Raw genomic sequence first — 23,777 nt, forward strand, 5'->3', positions numbered from 1 at the left:
CCAAAACATCTTTAAAAACATTTTTTTTAAAAAGTTTTCAAAACATCTTTTTAAAAAAGGTTAAAAACATTAAAAAAGAAAAGGTTTAAAAACATATTAAAAAGCAATTCCAACACAGATGCAGACTCAACTTAAAGGCTTGTTGAAAGAGGAAGGTCTTCAATAGGTGCCGAAAAGATAACAGAGATGGCACCTGTCTAATAATATTTAAGGGGAAGGAATTCCACAGGGTAAGTGCCACCACACTACTTTGTGTGTGACCATGAACCATTTTGCCCTTTGCTGAGAAACCATGTTTCCCCCCTCTCAACAGAATTCTCTAGGCTCCTTGGAGTTACACCACTGGTAAAATTGGCCCATGATGCTAATGCCAACTAGCCTGTTGCACTCCTGCCAACATCCCTAATGAGGGAGGTGATCTAAAAAAGAGGCAAACCAAATGAAGCCAGCCTGCCTTTTGTCCTAAGACAAAGAGATAAAGGAATCAATATTTGCCAGTCTCCAAAAGGAGTAGGAGGAATTCTATTCAAAATTCAAAGGGCTGTAAATTTAAGTATTTACAAAGAGAGAGAGAAGAAGAGAGAAGGAGAGAAAGCAGTGACATGTCCTTTTAAGGCAAGATCATGCTGAACACAATTCATTATTTCTCGCACTTCCACAGCATTTATTCATGCCATCTCTTCTGATGTACTTGCTAGATAACTGCTTCTTCTAAACCCTCTCCCCTGCTTTAAAAAGTTAAATCAGAAAATGTATCATAACATCCACTAAGGTATCATACACACTCAGTAACACAAAATCAATTAATAGAAGCATTTCAGTTGAAGACTTTGCTAATCCTGTGATCTACATCACAATCAACAAACAGCAACTGGTTTTCTTTATTGTGGTTTTTTACTTATTGAAATACTCTTGCTGCAAATTGTCAATTAAAGTTTGTGACTATCATCTTCCACAAAATGAACATAATCTGACAGAATACATTCTGACTAGATATCCATTCAGCGTTTTGCAAGCCTTCAATTTACCCTTTTCCCTTGTTCCAGAGACAGATAGATAGACATTCTGGTTCTGGCTAGCCAAACAATGCACAGCAAACAGAAGATATATTAACTCACAAGGATATCCACAGATTCCAAATGCAATTCAAGCCATCTAGTTGCCATCTCCCCAAGGCAACATCTAATATCACCTTATATTGCATCTCCACTGAAGGAGATCTAGATTGCTCTAAATGTGTTGAGATTGTGGGTGTTTTTGTGAATTAATAAATCTTTCATCCATCAGTGTTCTTTTTCAGCTTTTTTCCCCTAAACAAAATCACACTCAAAGTCAGAGCATGTTGATAGGTGTGTAGAAAATAGTATCACTAAGAAGCTACACAATGCCTATGCTAACTGAATAAAAACAATGCTATTTATCTTGTATTAGTCATATAAAAGCTCAGCAGTTATTATATGCATCCACAAATTGTGCTAACTATTGTGTTCATGAGTTACTATCACTGGGAGATGACACTGGCAGCAATTAGGTCACAAGAAACTATAACCATTACTGATTACAGTGACCAAACAGAGGGATGAAGTTCTGGGCAAGAGACTGGCCAGTAGTGAACTGCATATTAGTAAATACCAGATGATGAGAACAAAACAGGGAGGTCTGTTTCCTTTATGAGTTGCTTCTAAGCTTCCTAAAAGCATCTAATTGGCCATAGCTGGAAACAGAATTCTGGACTAAATGGACTTTTGTCAAATTCAGCCTTCCCCAGCCTATTGCCCCCCCCCCAGATGTTTTGGACTACAACTGTAATCAACGAGTTGTAGTCCAAAACATCTGGAGGGCAACAAGTTGGGAAAGGCTGGTCTAATCCAGCAGAGCTAGTCTTATGCTCTTTTAATTTGGCCAAACATCAGATGTACAACCTGCTGCAGCCACACTAAGCCTCCAATCGAAGAGATATACAATGTCTGACATTAGGAGTGCCTCTTGCTCAAGAGCATCTCCATCATTTCATTGATATTGTCAAATTATGGTATGATGTTGCTGACATGGTGCGCCTGGCGCCAACAGTGTTATCTTTTCGGCGCCAGGTCAAGACTTTCCTCTTCTCCCAGGCATTTTAGCATGTGTTCTATATTCTTTAAAAAATTTAAATTGTGTTTTAAATTGTTTTTAAAAGACGTATTTTAAATTGTATTTGTTTTTAGTTATTGTAACTGCCCAGAGAGCTTCGGCTATGGGGCGGCATACAAGTTTAATAACTAAATAAATAAAGGGCCATCTGTACCAACACCAACAAATTCAGCAGTTTTACAGAAAACTCCAACAGAACTTAGAGAGAAGGCATCCAACTACATTAAGCTCTGCTACTGAGAACTTGCTTCAGAAACTCTCTGGTGGGCAAGATGAGTCTGTTAATTACAAGAGGTGCTTAAAAAGCAGAAAATCACTACTGCAGGCAAGGTAAACCACTCAGGGCAATGTGAACACACACACACAAAATCTGGCCCAGCTGAAAATTCTTTCCCAAACCAAGATACAGAAATGATCTTGCTGAAACAGCCATTATACAACCATTGAGCGAGAGCAAAATCCATCCCAGTTATCCCAAGGAAGCATTATGTGATGCAGTTCCATAACCTTTCCTCTCTGCTTATGTCAGTCCCCTGGTTCTTCACAAGCAGCTCAACTATTATGCGGGGCAAAAAATTAACAAACCTTTCCAAATCAGAAAGGCCAGAGCTAAGGTATCAGAACAGAATTTAAAAGATATCCTTCAGAGATATACATCCAACTATGCCTTTGCTCCCGTAACTGTTTTATACACTATTTATTGTTTTATGCCTCTGACACTGAGAAACCTTCACAGCCCCGTAGAAAGCAATATGCTCCAGACCTCTGGGTAGTTTTATCACATCCTTTTCACTGCTCCAAGGTGTGCTGAGGGGAGAGAGTGCACCAAGTGACTCAGTTTTGCTGAAATAGTTAACCCAGCTCCCTCACCCCCTCCCAGTCTATCCATCTCTGCAACACAAATGTCTCAAATATGCATTCCCCAACAAGAGTACTTTGTCTACAACCAGCTTTTGGTCAAGGACAGTGAATCTTTTATCAAAGATAAACTTCTCAACTTAAGAAAATAAGATGCCTGAAGTTTTTAATTAGACTCGTGCTCTGTTGTGTGATGTTGACCTGCCCTGACCATCAACTGGCCAAGACATCTTCTTGCAACTGAAGGAGAAGATGCTGAAACTAAAACACACAGTATTGCAAGAAATGATAGGCCGGCAGCCTTAGGGACACTTCCTACCCACAACCCGCATGATCATTTATTCCCCATATTGCCTTGCCTATAGCCAGGTTCAGACATCATGATTTAATGGCTGGGAGTACCATGCGAAGTCCGCCCTTGGTTATATGCCCTTCTCCCTTCCTGACTAGCATTAACCATGGTTCAGCATTATGTCTGAACTGGTATAAGCACAGTTAGCTTTTAAACCAGAAATTGAAACCTGAATTAGAAATTGGTTTAAATTGCTGGTATAAAAGCTAACGATGGTTATGGTGGTTCAGGAGTAACACTGAACCATACTTAACATAAACTAGAGATGAGGGGGCAGGGAAGAGAAGAGCGTAAGTCCATAACACACTTCTAATCACAGAATTATGGCTTGGCAGTTGAGCAGCAAGACATCTGAACCAGACCAGTGAGGCCTATAAAAGGGTATCCAGATTCAATACAAGAAGGGGACTGAAGAGAGAATTTCAGGAGAAAGATATTCTTCTGTCGCTATAACACAACAGAATGACATTTTCTTTCGCAAAAGGTCTTCCTTCTCTGCAACTATTAGCCCTCTCTTGAACTTATGTCTGACAATCTTAAACCAATGTTCGGGCATTCACTGCTAGCACTCTCCTCAGGAATAACCCTTATTAAACAATAGAATAAAATCCCAACCAACCTGGGGCACCTGCCACAGTAGATTTCTCTTGGACAAATGGAAATGTACTGCCTTCAAGTCGATTCCAACTTATGGCGACCCTATGAATAGCATTTTCATGGTAAGCGGTATTCAGAGGGGGTTTACCATTGCCTCCCTTTGAGGCTGAGAGGCAGTGACTGGCCCAAGGTCACCCAGTGAGCTTCATGGCTTGGACAAGAGAGCAATTATTAGACTCTCTATTAGGTTTCTTTGAAATTACCCACCAGAACAGATCTGGGCTATTTCCCCAGTGCCAAACATGCTTTTCTCTGTACAACAAGGACAGTAGAATGATGCTTTCTACACCACAAAAGTTTTAGAAAAGGAGAAACATATTCACATCTAACCAAATACTGCTCATCGTTCCAATGCATCATACAAGCAATGAATAACCATACAAATTAATATGGAATATTGATAAGAGTCTGTTTCAACTAGATATTGGTTGCAGTCAACTTAAGTTATTCTGCATTACAGCCAACAGCAGATGGAAATGCAGCAGAGCCTTTATTACCCAAACCTCAAACCTCAGGCTGCTGCCACAGGTCAGGCAAGGATATGGCAAAAACAGCAAAATGTGCTGAGGAAGACCTTCTTGAGGCTGACTGCTGAAAGGACTCCCTTAAATCTAACATGCCTTTGGCGTAAGACAAGCCAGGAAGTAGAAGTACAGGAACAGCAAGAGCCTGTTCAAAGAAGGCTGCTTTCAAGAAGCACAAGAAGTACCACCAACTCCCCAATTCCTTCTCCCCCCTCCTCAGAACAAGATACAGTATTAACTTTTAAACTGCAGAAGATGGTCAGAATATGGGGCAAGGTCAGTAAAAGGTACTCTGTAACATGGCTGATTTTTAATTAATTTCAACACATTTTGAGAACTCTGACAGAAAAAAGTCCAACAGAGGTCTGTTTTCTCTCTCTCTCTTTTTACACTTTGAACTCTTGATTCTCTCTGACTGTTTTGTGTATCGCCATGAAAATTTAGAGGGTTGTTAAGCAAGCGTTTCTGAGTTCAGGACTAAAAGTTTTGCAAGGTTTTGTTTTGAAATGAGCTTATGGGAAGCATCAGAATGGCATGGGGGGTATTTTCAATTTAACATTGTGGAATGTGAAAAATCCATGCTGGCTATAGCGTACAGCCACTCTCGTGGCTGTATAATAATTTGCTCATTATTGCCATTGAAAATTTACAATATTCTTTTTGAGACTGGGGAATATTTACAGCATTACACCTACGAGGCCTAATTTAATTTATAAGCCAATTATTTGCAGAAATAACTAAAATAAAATAAACATTTTTTTAAGCAGCTAAAATTTAGGGTACATATGCTCATTTGTGGCTTTCCCCTAGGTGGTCAGGTATACATAGTACAAACTTTAAAATGGCTTGAAGTAATAATTACCTCCTCCCTAACAATTTATTACTGAGGTACTAATTAACTTTTACCGGCCTTGCTGAACTGGAAAAAAAAAAGAGGAAGAAGAGAAAGAGGGAAAGTTTACATAAATCTAGAGCTTCTGCTCCAGTTCTAGTCCTACTAGACCCAGATTTATATTTTTCCTGAAAACAGGCCTCCACACAATATGGTTACAAAGCAACAAGTTATATCAATCAGACAGACACATTTAGGAAGAGCAGGGGGAAGAAAGGAAGCAAGATTCAAAGATTTGTGCTTGGATATACTCAAAGATTCAACTGAAAAAGAAAAATTGCCTTTGTTTTTAATATCACATAACTATAGCGAAGTTATAAAGGAGAATCTAATTTTTGCTGAAGCCAAGGAAAAATTTACCTTTGGCATACACGTAAACTAGGCCAAAATTCAAATGCCTGCTCAGGAACCAAATCAGACATACATATATTTATTAAACACACGCTTGCCCATTTGGCTATAAAACAGGGATGGGAGAATTTTTTTATGGTAAATGTAGTGAATCCCATTGTGCTCAGATACTTTAAGCTTTTTCTCCAACCTGCCTCCAATACTGGAAGTGAGTTGGGCAGTGGGAAGGCAGCATAAAATAGCAGAGCACGGTAAGGCAGGGTGGGCAAAGGAGCAAGACTTTGCCCCCTTCCCCAGAGCACTCTGTTTATCATAAAAAGTAGATTCCCTCATCCATGCTTTATAGCCCAGATGGGCAATTGTGTGTTTAATAAACACAGACACATCTGATTTGGCCCTATGACTCAGTAAAATGGGCCTGCACTAGCTCAGTGACTCCTTTGACTTTTCTTTAAACAGATGGCCGATTTCAAACTGCTTTTGAAATGCTCCCTTTTCAAAAGCAGCTTGCCAGGCAAGGCAGAAGAAGACAGTATTCGAGATAAACAAGTCAAACGTCTCTTTTGGGCTGAGAGAACTAGTTCCCTGAGATTCTTTGGATCATGCCCATTAAGCCCAAGAAAAGAAACCCATTTCATTTTGTTTAATAAATAATGCTCACTCAATGAGTAAAGTCAATAATCATGCTCAATGTAGGTGTCTGGGAATAATCATCACATGGGGTATGAAAATGGAGGGGTGAAACACTTCCCTACCTTCCATAACTGGGGCTCCTGATAAATGGATGCAACCACCACAAATAGTTATTATGCCCTATTTCAGTTTGCTGTAACTTCAAGTGTGGTACTGCAGCAGGACATTCTCGGTGTCCTAATTCAGCATGTGCTGCCCGCTATTTAATAACTTGGATGAATAAGTAATAATCAGTCTAGAAATAAGGGGCACATGGTGTGAACTCATTTTATCCAGAATAAAAAAAAAAGAAAAAATAAGCAAGAGCTTTGACAACTGGAAACTGATTTTGTTCAGTAAGTAGTCATTCAGCATAGGTGAAAAGCCCTGTGTTCCAACAAAACTTTATTTCTAGGTCAGTGTGTTCTAAATTATATAAACAAATTATTTCCCTTTTATAAGGCTTGACAATTAGTTTTCTCCGTAGTTCAATAAAGTCATATGGTTCTCGCATTTGAATGAATACATCCCCCTTCACATGGAGCTGAGATGGTAAAATCCCCACATGAGGACTATATCACATCAAAGATGCACATGATTAACTCAGGGCTGTGGAGTCGGAGTCATGGAGTCGGAAGCAATTTTGGGTGGAGTCGGAGTCGGTAGAAATGTACCGACTCCGACTCCTTCATAAATGGCAAATGTATATTAACTAGTAAATAACAAATTTACTGTAGTAAAATGGTAGCACAAGGCATTTCATCACCACCACATGAATCCAGAGCTTGGAAAAGTTACTTTTTAAAACTACAACTCCCATCAGCCCCAGAGATTGGGCTCGTGGGAGTTGTAGTTCAAAAAAGTAACTTTTCCAAGCTCTGGATTCACGTGGTGGTGATGAAATGCCTTATGCTACCATTTTACTACAGTAAATGTGTTATTACTAGTTAATATACATTTGCCATTTATGAAGGAGTCGGAGTCGGACAGTAGAAAAATAGAGGAGTCGGAGTCGAAGGTCTGGCGTACCGACTCCACAGCCCTGGATTAACTCATAGATCTACTTCTTACAGACAGCAATTTGGGTGATAGAGTATCTGGACTTTACCATTTCAGATGGCAGGGGGTTCATATAACCTCCCTCATGGGGGAAAAATATTTCTCTACATAGAAAATTACTATGTCAGTAAGATGATTAAGCTATAACCCTTCTATGTGCAGGGGATCTTTGATACTGAGATAATTTCATCGTTTAATCAGGACAGCATTGATATAGTGAGCATAACGGAGACCTGGTGGAATGGAGAAAACCAGTGGGATACGGTTATCCCTGGATATAAACTATATCGGAAGGACAGGGAAGGACGTATTGGTGGCGGAGTCGCTCTATACGTGAAAGAAGGCATTGAATCCAGCAAGCTCGAAACCCCAAAAGAGGCAGACTCCTCCACAGAATCGTTGTGGGTGGTGATACCATGCCCCGGGAGGGACTTAATACTGGGAACAATCTATCGTCCCCCTGATCAAAATGCTCAGGGAGACCTTGAGATGAGATATGAAATTGAGGAAGCATCCAAACTAGGAAATGTGGTAGTAATGGGTGACTTCAACTACCCGGACATAGACTGGCCGCATATGTGTTCCAGTCATGACAAAGAAGCAAAGTTTCTAGATATTCTAAATGACTATTCCCTAGACCAGTTGGTCATGGAACCGACCAGAGGGACGGCAACCATGGACTTAATTCTCAGTGGGGACCAGGACCTGGTGCGAGATGTAAGTGTTGTTGAACCGATTGGGAGCAGTGACCACAGTGCTATTAAATTAAACATACATGTAAATGGCCAATTGCCAAGAAAATCCAACACGGTCACATTTGACTTCAAAAGAGGAAACTTCACAAAAATGAGGGGATTGGTAAAAAGAAAGCTGAAAAACAAAGTCCAGAGGGTCACATCACTCGAAAATGCTTGGAAGTTGTTTAAAAACACTATATTAGAAGCTCAACTGGAGTGCATACCGCAGATCAGAAAAGGTACCGCCAGGGCCAAGAAGATGCCAGCATGGTTAACGAGCAAAGTCAAGGAAGCTCTTAGAGGCAAAAAGTCTTCCTTCAGAAAATGGAAGTCTTGTCCGAATGAAGAAAATAAAAAAGAACACAAACTCTGGCAAAAGAAATGCAAGAAGACAATAAGGGATGCTAAAAAAGAATTTGAGGAGCACATTGCTAAGAACATAAAAACCAACAACAAAAAATTCTATAAATACATTCAAAGCAGGAGACCATCTAGGGAGGCGATTGGACCCTTGGATGATAAAGAACGATAAGGAGATTGCAGAGAAGCTAAATGAATTCTTTGCATCTGTCTTCACAGTGGAAGATATAGGGCAGATCCCTGAACCTGAACTAACATTTGCAGGAAGGGATTCTGAGGAACTGAGACAAATAGTGGTAACGAGAGAGGAAGATCTAGGCTTAATGGACAATATAAAAACTGACAAATCACCAGGCCTGGATGGCATCCACCTGAGAGTTCTCAAAGAACTCAAATGTGAAATTGCTGATCTGCTAACTAAAATATGTAACTTGTCCCTCGGGTCCTCCTCCGTGCCTGAGGACTGGAAAGTGGCAAATGTAACGCCAATCTTCAAAAAGGGATCCAGAGGGGATCCCGGAAATTACAGGCCAGTTAGCTTAACTTCTGTCCCTGGAAAACTGGTAGAAAGTATTATTAAAGCTAGATTAACTAAGCACATAGAAGAACAAGCCTTGCTGAAGCAGAGCCAGCATGGCTTCTGCAAGGGAAAGTCCTGTCTCAGTAACCTATTAGAATTCTTTGAGAGTGTCAACAAGCATATAGATAGAGGTGATCCAGTGGACATAGTGTACTTAGACTTTCAAAAAGCGTTTGACAAGGTACCTCACCAAAGACTTCTGAGGAAGCTTAGCAGTCATGGAATAAGAGGAGAGGTTCTCTTGTGGATAAGGAATTGGTTAAGAAGCAGAAAGCAGAGAGTAGGAATAAACAGACAGTTCTCCCAATGGAGGGCTGTAGAAAGTGGAGTCCCTCAAGGATCGGTATTGGGACCTGTACTTTTCAACTTGTTCATAAATGACCTAGAATTAGGAGTGAGCAGTGAAGTGGCCAAGTTTGCTGACGACACTAAATTGTTCAGGGTTGTTAAAACAAAAAGGGATTGCGAAGAGCTCCAAAAAGACCTCTCCAAACTGAGTGAATGGGCGGAAAAATGGCAAATGCAATTCAATATAAACAAGTGTAAAATTATGCATATTGGACCAAAAAATCTTAATTTCACATATACGGCTCATGGGGTCTGAACTGGGGGTGACCGACCAGGAGAGAGACCTCGGGGTTGTAGTGGACAGCAAGATGAAAATGTTGACCCAGTGTGCGACAGCTGTGAAAAAGGCAAATTCCATGCTAGTGATAATTAGGAAAGGTATTGAAAATAAAACAGCCGATATCATAATGCCGTTGTATAAATCTATAGTGCGACAGCATTTGGAATACTGTGTACAGTTCTGGTCGCCTCATCTCAAAAAGGATATTATAGAGTTGGAAAAGGTTCAGAAGAGGGCAACCAGAATGATCAAGGGGATAGAGTGACTCCCTTACGAGGAAAGGTTGCAGCATTTGGGGCTTTTTAGTTTAGAGAAAAGGCAGGTCAGAGGAGACATGATATTAGTGTATAAAATTATGCATGGCATTGAGAAAGTGGATAGAGAAAAGTTCTTCTCCCTCTCTCATAATACTAGAACTCGTGGACATTCAAAGAAGCTGAATTTTGAAGATTCAGGACAGACAAAAGGAAGTACTTCTTTACTCAGCGCATAGTTAAACTATGGAATTTGCTCCCACAAGATGCCGTAATGGCCACCAGCTTGGATGGCTTTAAAAGAAGATTAGACAAATTCATGGAGGACATGGCTATCAATGGCTACTAGACGTGATGGCTGTGCTCTGCCACCCTAGTCAGAGGCAGCATGCTCTGAAAACCAGTTGCTGGAAGCCTCAGGAGGGGAGAGTGTTCTTGCACTCGGGTTCTGCTTGCGGGCTTCCCCCAGGCACCTGGTTGGCCACTGTGAGAACAGGATGCTGGACTAGATGGGCCACTGGCCTGATCCAGCAGGCTCTTCTTATGTTCTTATGTTCTTATGCAATAGTAGTCTTGACACAGGTTTACCATCTCAGCTTCTGTTTGCAAAAACTAGGCTTTGAATATTAGCCAGGGTTAAAGACTGTGAAATTATTCAGCTATAAGAGAGAAGCATAGCTTAAGTAGCACAAGCCGGTTTGTTGCCATCCACAAGTTCCTCAGGCTGAGCACTTGTGGTTTATGGGAACAGTGCTGAAGACTTCATAAATTATAAATATAGCCTTCATTCAATAGCAATTTCCCTAAACAATGACATTAGTCTTCAGACCCATCCATTTGGTATTTTAGTTCCACTATCAAATCAGAAATTTTACCGCTGCTGTGCAGATTAAATGGCGTAATGTTCTCCTTCATCCGTCATTAATCTCATGCTCCCTTGCCATTCATAATATTTAGCATGAATCAACAGTCCATCACACTTACATGTCATCATTATTCAATAAGCACCCCAGCATAGGTACATGATGACAATGCAATGTAGTATACAGTAAAGTACCTGACTAGGACTGGGAAGAGCCAGGTTCAAAACCTCAACTTGGGCTGCAATCCAATACATGTCTACTCAGAAGTAACTCCATTGGGTTCCATAGGACTTACTCCCAGGTAAGTGTGTATTGGATTGCAGCCTAAGCCATTACATTCACTGGGTGGCCATGTGCCAGTCACTAATTCTCAGCCTAATTTATCTAACAAACCACAGGATTGTTACAAAGTTAAAAGTTGAGAGTAAGGAAGATTTATGCTACTGTGAGTTTCTTGAAGGAAGGTTGGCATATTCTTCACTCTAGAACTAGGTGAACAGTGGATGGCTATAAAACAAAAAAGGCTCCAAACACACAACAAATTTCTAAATTTTAATTAAAGAACTTACTCCATTAGCTACCTAGAGTTTATCTGGATAGCTGTGATTCCAGACAGCATTTTGATTCCATTTCCCTGCACATAATAAACATAGCAACTGTTTTAAAAGCTCAGACCTAAGAAAAGGTTTCTCATGATCAAGGACGCCTAAATGCCTGAAATTCAACTTGCACACAGGGATACATAATGTCTATGCAAAATAACATTAAAATTCTGTCATCTGGAACTCCAGATAAGCTTGGAAGTAGGTTGAGAAATTGAGGAAAGAACTGGTTGTAAATCAACCACACACACAACAATAAAAGCCATTCCCCCAATGTGGAAGAGGAAACTGCTGCACACTAAGAGATCTCTCCTCTCTGTATTTGCATTTACAGATCTACTGGGATGAATCATCACCTGGACTAGCACATGCTGGTAAGGAACTTAATCATCCCTTGCCCTAAAGGATTCATCATGACTATGCAATAATAAACGGCGTTAAGTGAGAAAATTTAGATTGTCAAACCAGCTCCCCACAACCACAATACCTCCTTGTCCTCTCAGCCTAAGCCAATGACAGGGAGGCTTACCCTTCAAGAGGCAACAGAACGGGGGGGGGGAAGGGGGGAGCTAGTTCAAGGTCCAAAAGTGTCCAATACTTTCCACCCTCACACACGCTCTTCTTATAACAGAGCCAGTACCATGTGACCTATCTGGCGTTTCCCCGGCAGCCAATCAAAAAGTCGCCGGCAGAAGAGGCACTTTCATTCATAAACTGGAAGCGGATGTAATCTATATCGCAGAACTTTGAAACAGGGTTTCTCGCACGGGACCATTTTTGCAAAAGTGAAACAAGTCAACGGATGTTTTAAGCTTGTTAAGGAAAGCTGAAACCCAGAGATCAAGGCTGGGAGCCGAACAATTACATATAATCCTTCCATTCGAACACAAACACCCACTCTGGATATTAGCTAAAATCCACTCCTTGCCACTAGGATAAATCCGCTGATGACAAAGCCTCTCTTGGAATGCACGCAGAGCATTCTCCTGGCCATTCTTCCCACCAAACCGATGGGTGGGAAGCCGAGGGCAAGCTAAACTGGAGGAGTTTGCGCCCTCATCGACCCCAGTGTTAAACCAGGCAAACCCGGCAGAATATGGGCCGATTTCCCCATCTTCCTCCTAATCTCCGCTCCCCGACCCAGCCAGCTGTCCTCCTGCCTTCAAGAGAGGATTGAACGGGAGCTAATCAGCCCGGGTACTCACGGCAATCTGCTTCGTCACTGTTATCCGCGCAATCATCATCCTCGTCGCATTTCCAAACGGAAGGGATGCACCGCTCGTTCCGGCACTGGAACTGATCCTCTTCGCACTCCTTCGCGGAGCCTGCAAGTGGCAACGGGGATTTCAGAGGTGGAAGGGGGGGGCTCCCTCCTCCCGTTTCCCAGCCATCACTTTCATAGCCCTCTTGGAAACGGCAAGCAAGCCCGGAGCGCTCTAGGCCACGTTCTGCACAGAAAGCGCACAAAGCCCCATGTACAGTGAAGCATCTCCACCCCGCAAACAATGCTCTTTCCCGCCCAGCGCGTACCGATTTCAGGGAGGCGGCATCGATCGTACTAGGAAGGGATGGGTAAGCAAAATGGCAAAATGACAACAAAGGGTCGTTCCCAAGCCAAGTAGAATAGATGCGGAGCCTCGTTGTTCTTCCTATCACACTATCCTCACCTCGGCAATGCTTTAAAAACAGGGAGGGAGAAGAACCAAAGGTAAATACATCGCACATTTTACTAGTCCAATTCCTGACGGCATTTAACCCGGGAGGGGGGGTTGGGTTGCAGAAGGAAGGAATAAAAAGACCGATCTCAAACGACAGCGTGTTCTTATCGGAACACAGCTAAATAGGACATATGCTCTCTGGGAAAGGTGACGGAGTGGCCCCAGGTGAGAGGTTTTTCTTTGACTTAAAGCCATTATCCCCACGAGCCGTTTGCGCCCTGTCCGTCTACACCGAGCTATCAGCCGCCTTCGGGGTCCTTTGGTGATGCCCGGGCAGCACAATGGCTCTCTGCCTTGCCTGTTTACACACGCACCATCGGAGTGACCCTGGATCCCCCCCCCGCAGGAGTTGGAGCAGCCAAGCAACAGCAGCAAACGCGTGGCTCGCACTTGGTTCAGCAGCTCCGAGCCATGCCGCCTGTTCCTCCCCCTTCCCGGCAGTCCGGACCCCACCTTTGGCGATGTGTAGCTTGATCAGGAGCAGATGAAAGAGCAGCAGCCTGGTCAGAGCTGGCCGGCACATTGTGTCCCCTCCTTGAAGGCTATCGGCCCCCGTGTCGGGGGCTGTTGCATGCAGCCCGGCACTCTGCCTTCGCCAGCGGAGTGTTAACTGCAGGCTGCTGCTTTCTCCAGCGTGCGTGCATTTCAATCCTAACGAATGACGCTCCCTACTGGGCGGGATTTCAGTCAGCAAGCGAGACCTGGGCATGCCCGCCCGCCGGCGACCTAGAGGCGGGACCGCGCGGCCGAGCTAGGGAGAGGCTGGGCCAGCCCTACAACCCCGCCACCCATCCCTTTTTGGTTTGGAAACCGTCGAGGATAGCAAGAAGCCCTACACATGGCTTAAATGGCGCCTGGAATGCGTAGCGTTTTTGTTTTCATAACTGCTCCTTTATCTTGCTCGCCTTCAGCATGATTTCAGAGGATATTTTACTAACTGGGAACTAAGATCGAGCAGTAACCCCCACCACCATCAGCACCCCGGGAATGAACTGAAGCCACGTGAGGCCACCACTGAAGCTATCCAGAAGGTCTGGCCTGGTCGGTGCCTGGATGGGTGACCGCCTGGAAACAACATGCACGCCGCCTTGGGCTCCACAACGGAAGAAAGGTGGGGTATAAATGGAAGAAGAAAAAGGAATGGCTCGTTAAGGCTATTTACTTTCTTAAAGTCGGTGGAAAGTTAGGTGAATTGGGCAGGGTGGGTTTCATGTTTGGAGAGCCTCTCAGCAGTAGGCTTTGGGTGGCTCTCATGCCCTTTGCTTTGCTCACCTGAGCTCTCTTTATCTCTCCAGGTGATATGGTCATGGGGGTGCAACAGTCCATTCCTCACCACCACATGTAGATATGTGAAGACCCAGGAAAAAACTGGAAAATGTAGGGGGGAATGCCCCCCTTTTTCTGTTTCCCCCCCCTGTAGGTTTTTCCCCAATTTTTCTGGGGGGGGGACACAAAACAAATTAGAGGAAATGGGTTATTTCCCCCAATTGTTCAGAAGCAGGCAGCTGCCACCCCTTCTCATTTTGCATATCCTTTGGTGGGTGGGGAGGGGTCACTGTGTTCAATCATGGATGAGCAAATGAGAGGAGGTGACCACTCGTTGCACCATGCTGAGGAAGCAGGTGTCAGAGGTGGTGTGCTGTTTGCCCTCTGAGTGGAGATGGGGGAGAGAGAGCAGCAGCAGCAGGGAGGAGGGCCCACCCATCAGAGGGAGGCCAAACCTCCCAGGGTCTCTCTACCAAGTGGTGGTGACGGCTCCATCTCGGCAGCCACTGGCTAGAGAGCGGTGCTGGTGGGTTCTCCTGAGGCGCTGGGGCCTCAATAGGTGCCCAACACACCCTACCTGATTCTGCCACAATTGTCATGCCTAGCTTGGGCCACTGTACAGGCTGAAGCTGAGGTGCCATGGGGAAAGGGAGTGTCAGAAATTCCAAGGCTTGAACCAGAAATATATAACGCGGGGGATGAGATTATCTGAAATTATGTGTACTGAGGCCTCTCCAGTCACAGAAGGGATTCGGTTTGCAGTGACAGTCAGCCCTTGCAATTGGTAGACTATTTCATGCCTTTAGATTGGCCAGGTCTTGTATTAATACTAAGGGGCCTGGCCTTCTGGCCTTACCAAGTCAACAGAGCAGTTTCTTGTTTATTTAAGATGGGTTGTCAATCTGGCACCTGTAGGCATACATGTGCCTACAGAGATTTTCCCTGGTCCCCGCAGGGTCCACTCTTCCCTCCACTGAAATTAGGCTTAAAATGAGTGTTCTGTTGGTTGCAGTGAGTGCTTAGTTGTTGGGAGAGGCTGCACTCACAGCAGATATGCCCATGGGTCCTAAAAGTCTGGTGACCCCTGATGCAACTTTGGGTGGGGGGTGGTGTATGTGTTTTTTACCTAAAAACCCTTTGCAAAATAGCTCCAAGTCAGCTTATAATTATTCCTGCTGTACTTCATGTCTTTACCTTTTACCCAACCTAGCAACTGATGCTCAGGGATGCTGGGTTGGAGAACACACACTCCAAGTCTGGATTTAGGTACAGCCACCTGACAGCTAGTGGCCCCAGCCTGGCCCTAATAGGTGTGTAGCAGCTAGAGTGGGGATGAACTATGAACCAGGTTATAGGAGGCAGAACTAGGGGGGTGAATGGGGAAAAAGCAAGGCAGGAGGTGTAAGAGAAGGACAGGTATACCTAATGAAGTTTCTGGGAGCTGAGGGGGTGGACACTCTGCCAAGGTTAGAAGGCAGCACAACTTCATACTTCTCAGTTTCATAACTGAAAGCACTTTCTTATCAGGGCATCAAATATCCAAAAAGAGGTGGATTTTAAAATAACAGATTAGCACATAATATATGCATATGCATTTATATGCATTTATAATTTGTGTTATTTGTTTGGTGCACAGTATCTGGATTATTCTTTTTCCATAAAGGCTTCAAATACAAGATCCCCATCCTTATGTGAAAACCTTAAAAGTCTTGAGCAGAATAAACACATTGTGATATTCCAATCGCTTTCTGATGTCTCACAGGAACCAACATTGTGCTTTTATGTTAAAAAAAGGGCCCTGAACCTTCGCTAGTATCAATCACCATTTTACACTTGTACTGGCACACAGTTTCTATTTGATTAAGGCTGCAATCCTATACCCACTTTCATGGAAATCATTCTGAAGCCAGATTGAAATGGATCAGGATAATCAGATTCATCAAAGCATACTTGAAGCTGAACAGCTATGCTACTGGGCAGTAGTTATCACACACTTCTAGGTCCAGAACGGGCCTCTTGAGGAGGGGGTGCACCACCGCCTTCTTTAATGTGGCCAGCACAACCCTCTCCTGCAAAGAGGCATTAACACATTAACACACCAGATCCATCCAGTTAATCCTTCCTGACTATCTCTCATAAAAGTGTGAAGCAGGCTACAGATTTTCAGCAACTGAAAATAATCATCTCAAACTGAACTAAAAGAGCTCTAGACACCTTCACTGGAACTGTAGTAACTGTGGCATCAAGGTCAATCCTGTGAGTGACTTTACCCTTGAAAACCCTCACAAACTTGTCACAGCACAATTCCAAAGACGAAAATCACCCTGTGCTAAAAAAAAAAGCCTTTGACTGTGTAGATCATGAGAAACTATGGAATGCTTTAAAAGAAATGGGGGTGCCACAGCATCTGATTGTCCTGATGCACAACCTATACCAGCCTTTCCCAACCAGTGTGCCTCCAGATGTTGTTGGACCACAATTCCCATATTTCCTGACCATTGGCAATGCTGGCTGAGGCTGATAGGAGTTGTGGTCCAACAACATCTGGAGGCACACTGGTGGGGAAAGGCTGACCTATACTCTGGACAAGAGGCTACTGTAAGGACAGAATATGGAGAAACTGATTGGTTCCCCATCGGAAAGGGTGTGAGACGGGTGTATTTTATCACCCTATTTGTTTAAACTATACACAGAACATATCATACGGAAAGTGGGATTGGACCAAGATGAAGGAGGTGTGAAAATTAAAGGGAGAAATGTCAATAATTTAAGATATGCAGATGATACCATACTACTAGCAGAAACCAGTAATGATTTGAAACGAATGGTGTTGAAAGTTAAAGAGGAAAGCACAAAAGCAGGACTACAGCTGAACGTCAAAACGACTAAAGTAATGACAACAGAAGATTTATGTAGCTTTAAAGTTGACAATGAGGACATTGAACTTGTCAAGGATTATCAATACCTCAGCACAGTCATTAACCAAAATGGAGACCATAGTCAAGAAATCAGAAGAAGGCTAGGACTGGAGAGGGCAGCTATGAGAGAACTAGAAAAGGTCCTCAAATGCAAAGATGTATCACTGAACACCAAAGTCAGGATCATTCAGAGCACGGTATTCCCGATCTCTATGTATGGATGTGAAAGTTGGTCAGTGAAAAAATCGGATAAGAGAAAAATACACTCATTTGAAATGTGGTGTTGGAGGAGAGCTTTGTAGATACCATGGACCGCGAAAAAGACTAATAATTGGGTGTCAGAACAAATTAAACCAGAACTATCACTAGAAGCTAAAATGATGAAACTGAGGTTATCATACTTTGGACACAAAATGAGAAGACATGATTCACTAGAAAAGACAATAATGCTGGGAAAAACAGAAGGGAGTAGAAAAAGAGGAAGGCCAAACAAGAGATGGATTGACTCCATAAAGGAAGCCACAGACCTGAACTTACAAGATCTGAACAGGGTGGTTCATGACAGATGTTACTGGAGGTCATTGATTCATAGGGTTGCCATAAGTTGTAATCGACTTGAAGGCACATAACAACAACATAGGCTATTCCCCTTAGGGGAAGATCCCACAAGACCCTCCACCACCCAGAAAAGTTCTGTTGGACAGCTACTTGAGGAAGTTAGCCTTCTTCGCCACCACATGGTAGGTGCAGTTATGCACTATTACCTGTGTTAGGTCATCTTCATGATACTTGTGCCTCCTTCACTCTAGCCATCATCCCACCTGTTTTATCTCCTAGAGCTCTCCTGAATACCAAGGAGCCATCCATTGCCATCCAGATCCACAGTGCTGGAGAGGGCACTTAGGAATGACTGTGTTATTTAGTCCTTTTCATCTCACCATTCCATAGAGAGACCAGGGGTTCCACAGCTGGCAATCCTCATTCAGGAATCCACCAGATTCCATAGGTTTCTAAAGGTAGACCATCTTAACTGGTCCTTCGCCCCAAGGAACTGTCATTGACAATCCAACCTTTTCCAGGAAGTGATCAATCCATAGCAATGGGTAGTTATAATCCTGCCCACTGAACTATTAATCAGTATGCAGCAGCTGTGAGACAGGTGGATTCCATGCTCGGGATCATTAGGAAAGGGACTGAAAATAAAGCTGCCGATATCGTGCCATTATACAAATCCATGGTGCAACTGTACTTGGAATGCTGTGTATGGTTCTGCTCACCTCACATCATAAAGGATATTCTAGAGCTGGAAAAGGTTCAGAAAAGGGCAAGAAAATGCAGCTCCCCTGTGAGAAAAAGTTCCAACATTTGGGACTTTTTAGTTTAGAGAAAAGGCAAGTAAGAGGAGACAGGACAGAGGTGTATAAAATTATGCATGGCGAGGAGAGAGTGGAGAGAAGTTTTTTTCCCTCTTTCATAATACTAGAACAATGAAGCTGAATGTTGGAAGATTCAGGAGAGACAAAAGAAAGTGCTTCTTCACACATAGTTTAACTGTGGAATTCATTCCCACAAGAGGTGGTGACGGCCACCAACTTGGACAGCTTTAAAACAGGATTAGACAAATTCATGGAGAAAAAGGCTATCAGTGACTATTAGCCATAATAGCTACGTTCTGCCTCCATTTTCAGAGGCAGTATATCTCTGAATGCCTGTTGCTGGGAATTACAAGTGGGGAGACTATTGTTGCACTCAGGTCCTTCCCATAGGCATCTGGTTAGTCACAGTGAGAACAGAAAATTGGATTACAGGGCCTTGTCCTGATCCAGCAGGGCTCTTCTGATCTACTTAACCAGTCATTCAGTTGAAAACACCAGATTGAGGGTATGTCCTGCCTCACATCTAGAGTGAGACAGCACCCGATTTGTCATGGTGGCCGTGAAACCCCACGCTGGCCCTGTATAGATATGGAAATCCCCTAACATCAGTATCCAGGGGTTTTTCCAACATCACACATGAGACCACCTTTGCCAGATTGTGTAGATAAACTGCTGGACAGCATAGCAAATGTTGTGCCAACCGAATCTCTCCCACCCATCTTTCTGGACCAGCACCAAATACAAACTTGGAGCTGGTCCCAAGACATACTGATCTGGTGAGGGATGCTAAATCTCTGTGGGCAATGGTGACCTCCACAACCCCGGCTCTCCAGTCTGTGCTGGTGCTACACCAAGTATCCAGAAGGACAAAGCTGGTTCATCCTGCTTATCCACCCAGGTTTCTGAAATGCATGCTAGCAGCAGCGCTTACCTGAATTCCCATCACCACCGTCACTACAGCTTACTGGGAGGAAGACGGACCATCCCACCAACTTCTACTGATCAGCCCCTCATCCATGATCAAGTTGTGGATGAGCGGTGACTTATTATGGAATAACGTGGGATTTACCAATAGCAGCACCAGCCTGAAGGGCTGGCTGGCATGGTACCTGGAGGCAGGCAACCGATTTGGAAAAGGTCACTGCTCAAGGATATCAGTGATCTCTTCTTGCCTGGCCCAATCAGCTACATCCACCATATCTACTTCTGATAGGCTCCCTGACTATCAAAATAGAGGCACCCCAATCTTCCTGCCTCTACTCCTCTGCCCAAGCACATGAGTCATAAACCAGACAGAAAAAAACAGCTTAAAAGGTGACAGATAAAAAGACAATCTCCAAAGACAACTAGCACCCCAGTAATTCATACTGAAATATCAAAACTAAAACTCAAGCTGTAATCATGTGCTATAAGTGCAAATAGTGCAGAGACTAGCTAAAATCACAAAATTACCCCATTTTAAATCCCCCTACAATAATTAAAACAGACACACCATAGTATAATAAAATGCTCATATACAATTATACAATACGGAACTATTGTATACAGAGAATTTTAAAATAGCATGCAGATACATCAGATCACAGATTAGAGTAGATTAATAAATGGCGGGGAGGTCACTGATAAATATTTGGCTGAGGAAAACCTTATGTTTTCCCTTTAAGGAATAAGCCTGAGACTGTGTAAGCCACTAATCAATCGTAGCTAGCTAATACCTTTGAACAATATAAAGAAGGAAAGTAACTAATCAATGAGATCTGTTCATTGACAGCTTACTGTGTATTAACACCAGTTCCTTCAAACAAACATGTTATCTCCATTTTTAGCATGCCGATTTAGTGCATACTTATGATCGTAAATGAGCATGTGATAAATGAGCCTAAATTCCTAATTTGTTCTGAGCCATTACAATCCATCAGGCCTGGCCATATTTGAAAAAAAGGGTGTCCCAAAATTACCGTTTGGTTTCACGTATTTTGAAATCACATCCTTCCTCTTTCAGGAGCAAATACTAATGTCATCAATGGAATTATCCTGGTATAATATCATTGTGAATGTGCAGAGAATACAGCCTAGAGATTACTCTTGAGAGAGGTAAAGCAGCTTTAGCTGTAAGTTACTGACATTGTATTTGTAAGCCTAATTTAGCTACAATGCTTCCTTTGCTGAAAATATGGACAAAAAGGGAAAAAAAGAAATACAGACTTACCATAGAAAACTGGATTTAGCAACAGCCAGACTAAAACTGGTGACAATTTTACTTTGTACAGTGTGCCCTCTTGCACTCTGAAATATATAAGATAAACTAATGAACAATAAAAAACCAGAAACGAGCACAACAGACTGATAAATTACAAATCAGTCAAACACTTAGAATGGATTATTCCATTCTTCATAACAGGCAAAGCAATTTGTTTGATTACTAAATGATTTGTAACTTCTTAGAGTCTATGGAGAGCTACTGTTCATTTCTCTTGTGACCCTGTACTAAAAGTGCTCAGGCCCAGCAGGCACCATTATGTTAGATTCTTCATTGTGCCAATGTTCCTGAAGGGACACGGCACAAAAACAGCGATGAGATTGCTGTGTTAATTGCCATGTTAAATTAGCATTTCCTTGGTCTTTGAATGTAATTGGACCTGTAGCACCTCTTATTTTGTTATTATGACATGATGCATTCAATTTCATATGGACTCATAGGAAAGGATGCAAAGGGCCACACAGAGAACTTCCACACGTGTACCAGAGCTTCTGATAGTCTTCCTTCCTAACATTGCAACCTGGGGGGAAAACACATATAAAAGTCCAGGTACCTTCTACGATAGCATTTAATACTGCACAAGGATCTGTAATCAAAAGAGGAAAATGCATACTGAAGCATTTGAGCACAGGAAAATGTGGGTCCCAGTCACAGAGATGAAAAAAGATAGAACACCATTTGGGCAACTCTCATCCATAATCTGGGCCATTCATATAACAACTCTCCACAGGTTAACTTATACAGGGTTTTTTTTACCTATTCAGTAAAGATATTGTGCGTGCCTCGCATTTCTTTCTAGGCTTCCATTATTTTCTACTTATATACCCTGTGTAACTGAAACGCTGGCTGAATACAGATGCCTTAATTTTCAAGTGGTAAATGTGGGGAAGTCTTACCACTTGATAGAGCTCTCCACCTTTACCTCACATTTGAATGCATGATGAACAACAACAAAAATTGCATCATCTTTATCAATACAGAAGACAAAGCAAATCTTAAGGTAGAAACCATTACCAAATGGTGAGATGGTTGTCTGTACTGGGCCATTATATCAGTTTTTATCTGCAAACCACTGATAAATAGCAGGAAAAAAGCTCTGTGCTGTTGGGATGAAAGAAGCAAGGATAGTAATCCTTTACCTTTCCCTCTTAAAGACATCATAGCACAGGAAGACAGTGCACAGAGGTCACTCCCCAGTGTGGGCTGGGGCTGTCCTGTCAATGTTGGTATGACAATGGAGATCAGTGTGTTTGTATAATCTTAGACTGCTAATCAGTTCTGTATTGAATTATACCAATCTCCCTGAGTAGGGTGAATGGAGCAGATGTCATCCAAAGACTTTTCAAGGAGCTGAGAAGTATGACCACTCCTCTGAAACAGACTACTCTACTTTCTGTCTGTGCACTTGTAGGTCACTGCATCCCATCAGACATACCTCAGCTCTTCCAGCATTACAGTGACAGCAATGAAAGGTGGGCTTTGGTCTGCACCATGAGTCTAAGGTCTTCTGGACTATCTCACAGGCATAAAGTACAGAAACATCAGTGAGTAAAAAACTCCCAGTAGTATACTTGTTTAGTGTTGAGAATAACTGGTACTATTCAAATAGGGTTTCCACAGCAGGGCGCAGCTCTTCAAATACTGGCTTGCCTGAAAGTGTCACCAGGTGAAATCTTAGCACTAAACACCCTTGAAAAGTTATGGCACCTAATTCCTGTTCTCGCACAGAAAGATAAATGAACATGGAGACACTTGTCAGGATTGCAAATTAAACATCTTTGAAGGGAAGTTTCACTGAAAAGTAAACACTCAAAAGTCCAATTTTGAATGCAGAGGGTTTCTGTGTACTCACTCCCTGATTTATTGGGTGGATTAATAATCTTTGCATTATTAAGTCCTTGCTGATCCAAGAGTGCCAATCACTAATCTGCATGAAAAATGAATAGTGTGTTAGACAGAAGCCCTAACAGTTGCATTTCGTAGAGGAAAAGTTGGGAATAAAGAACAAAGGCCCACATGATTCTACTTCTGCTTAAAAAAACCCCAAAACCTTAAAATAAATTCATCTCTACAGGCCAACTCATAAATACAATCTAGGCAACTACTGAAAATGCTGTGTCTTAATTATTTCCCAAGCTCCTTTATATATCAGTTAATCAGTAATAAGTCAAGGAATAATTGCCCTCAGCTAGTGATGGTGGGTGGGTTTTTTTTTAACCTACTGTGTGCCATAGAACTTTGTGCAGTATGAATATCATAACTTCCAGGGTGTAGTCCTGTAAATCTTTAGACCAGAGGGTTGGCTGTTTAAGGCTCTGACGTTCTCTATGAGGGGGTGGAGCCTGGAAGAGGTAGTTTGTTGGCAGAGGCTTAAAAGGCCTCAGTGTGCTTCCAACCCTTGTCAGACCAAGTTGCTCACTTGGAGTCATCTGTGGTCTTGCACCTTCTGACTAGCCTTGCCTTGCCTCCTCCGTGGGATCCAGCATTGGACCAGAACAAAAAAAATATTTGTCCTACTTGTTTGCTATAACTTACACCAGGCTGAACTTTTCTGCTTGCTCCTAATTCCTCTGCAATTAACAAACAAAGAGTAATTTAATTGTAAAAATGACTCCAGCTTCCTACCTACCACTTTTGCCAAGATCTGTCCTTATTGATTTCAGTGAAGGCAAGCTGATCTGGAGTGGGATAAAGCATAAGAACATATCTTTCAAAAT

General features: G+C 42.7%; 1 protein-coding gene across 5 annotated transcripts in view; it reads right to left on the reverse strand.

Annotated features, from left to right (window-relative positions):
• Positions 1–23,777, reverse strand: part of LRP8 (LDL receptor related protein 8) — a 312,964-nt gene that overhangs the window by 267,690 nt on the left and 21,497 nt on the right. The window contains exons 1-2 of one of the 5 annotated variants that reach the window (XM_061633018.1): positions 13,694–13,992; positions 12,728–12,847 (exon numbers count right to left, since the gene is read on the reverse strand). The exons of 1 other annotated variant lie outside the window; for it this stretch is intronic. In XM_061633018.1, coding sequence (XP_061489002.1) covers positions 12,728–12,847; positions 13,694–13,949 — 376 coding nt within the window. In that variant the 5' untranslated portion in view covers positions 13,950–13,992. Of the gene's footprint in view, positions 1–12,727; positions 12,848–13,693; positions 13,993–23,777 lie in introns of those variants that run through there. 3 more of the 5 variants (XM_061633022.1, XM_061633017.1, XM_061633021.1) reach the window with 3 other exon arrangements.

Source organism: Rhineura floridana, chromosome 6 (assembly GCF_030035675.1).
Source record: "Rhineura floridana isolate rRhiFlo1 chromosome 6, rRhiFlo1.hap2, whole genome shotgun sequence".
In the NCBI taxonomy this organism is placed as follows: domain Eukaryota; kingdom Metazoa; phylum Chordata; class Lepidosauria; order Squamata; family Rhineuridae; genus Rhineura; species Rhineura floridana.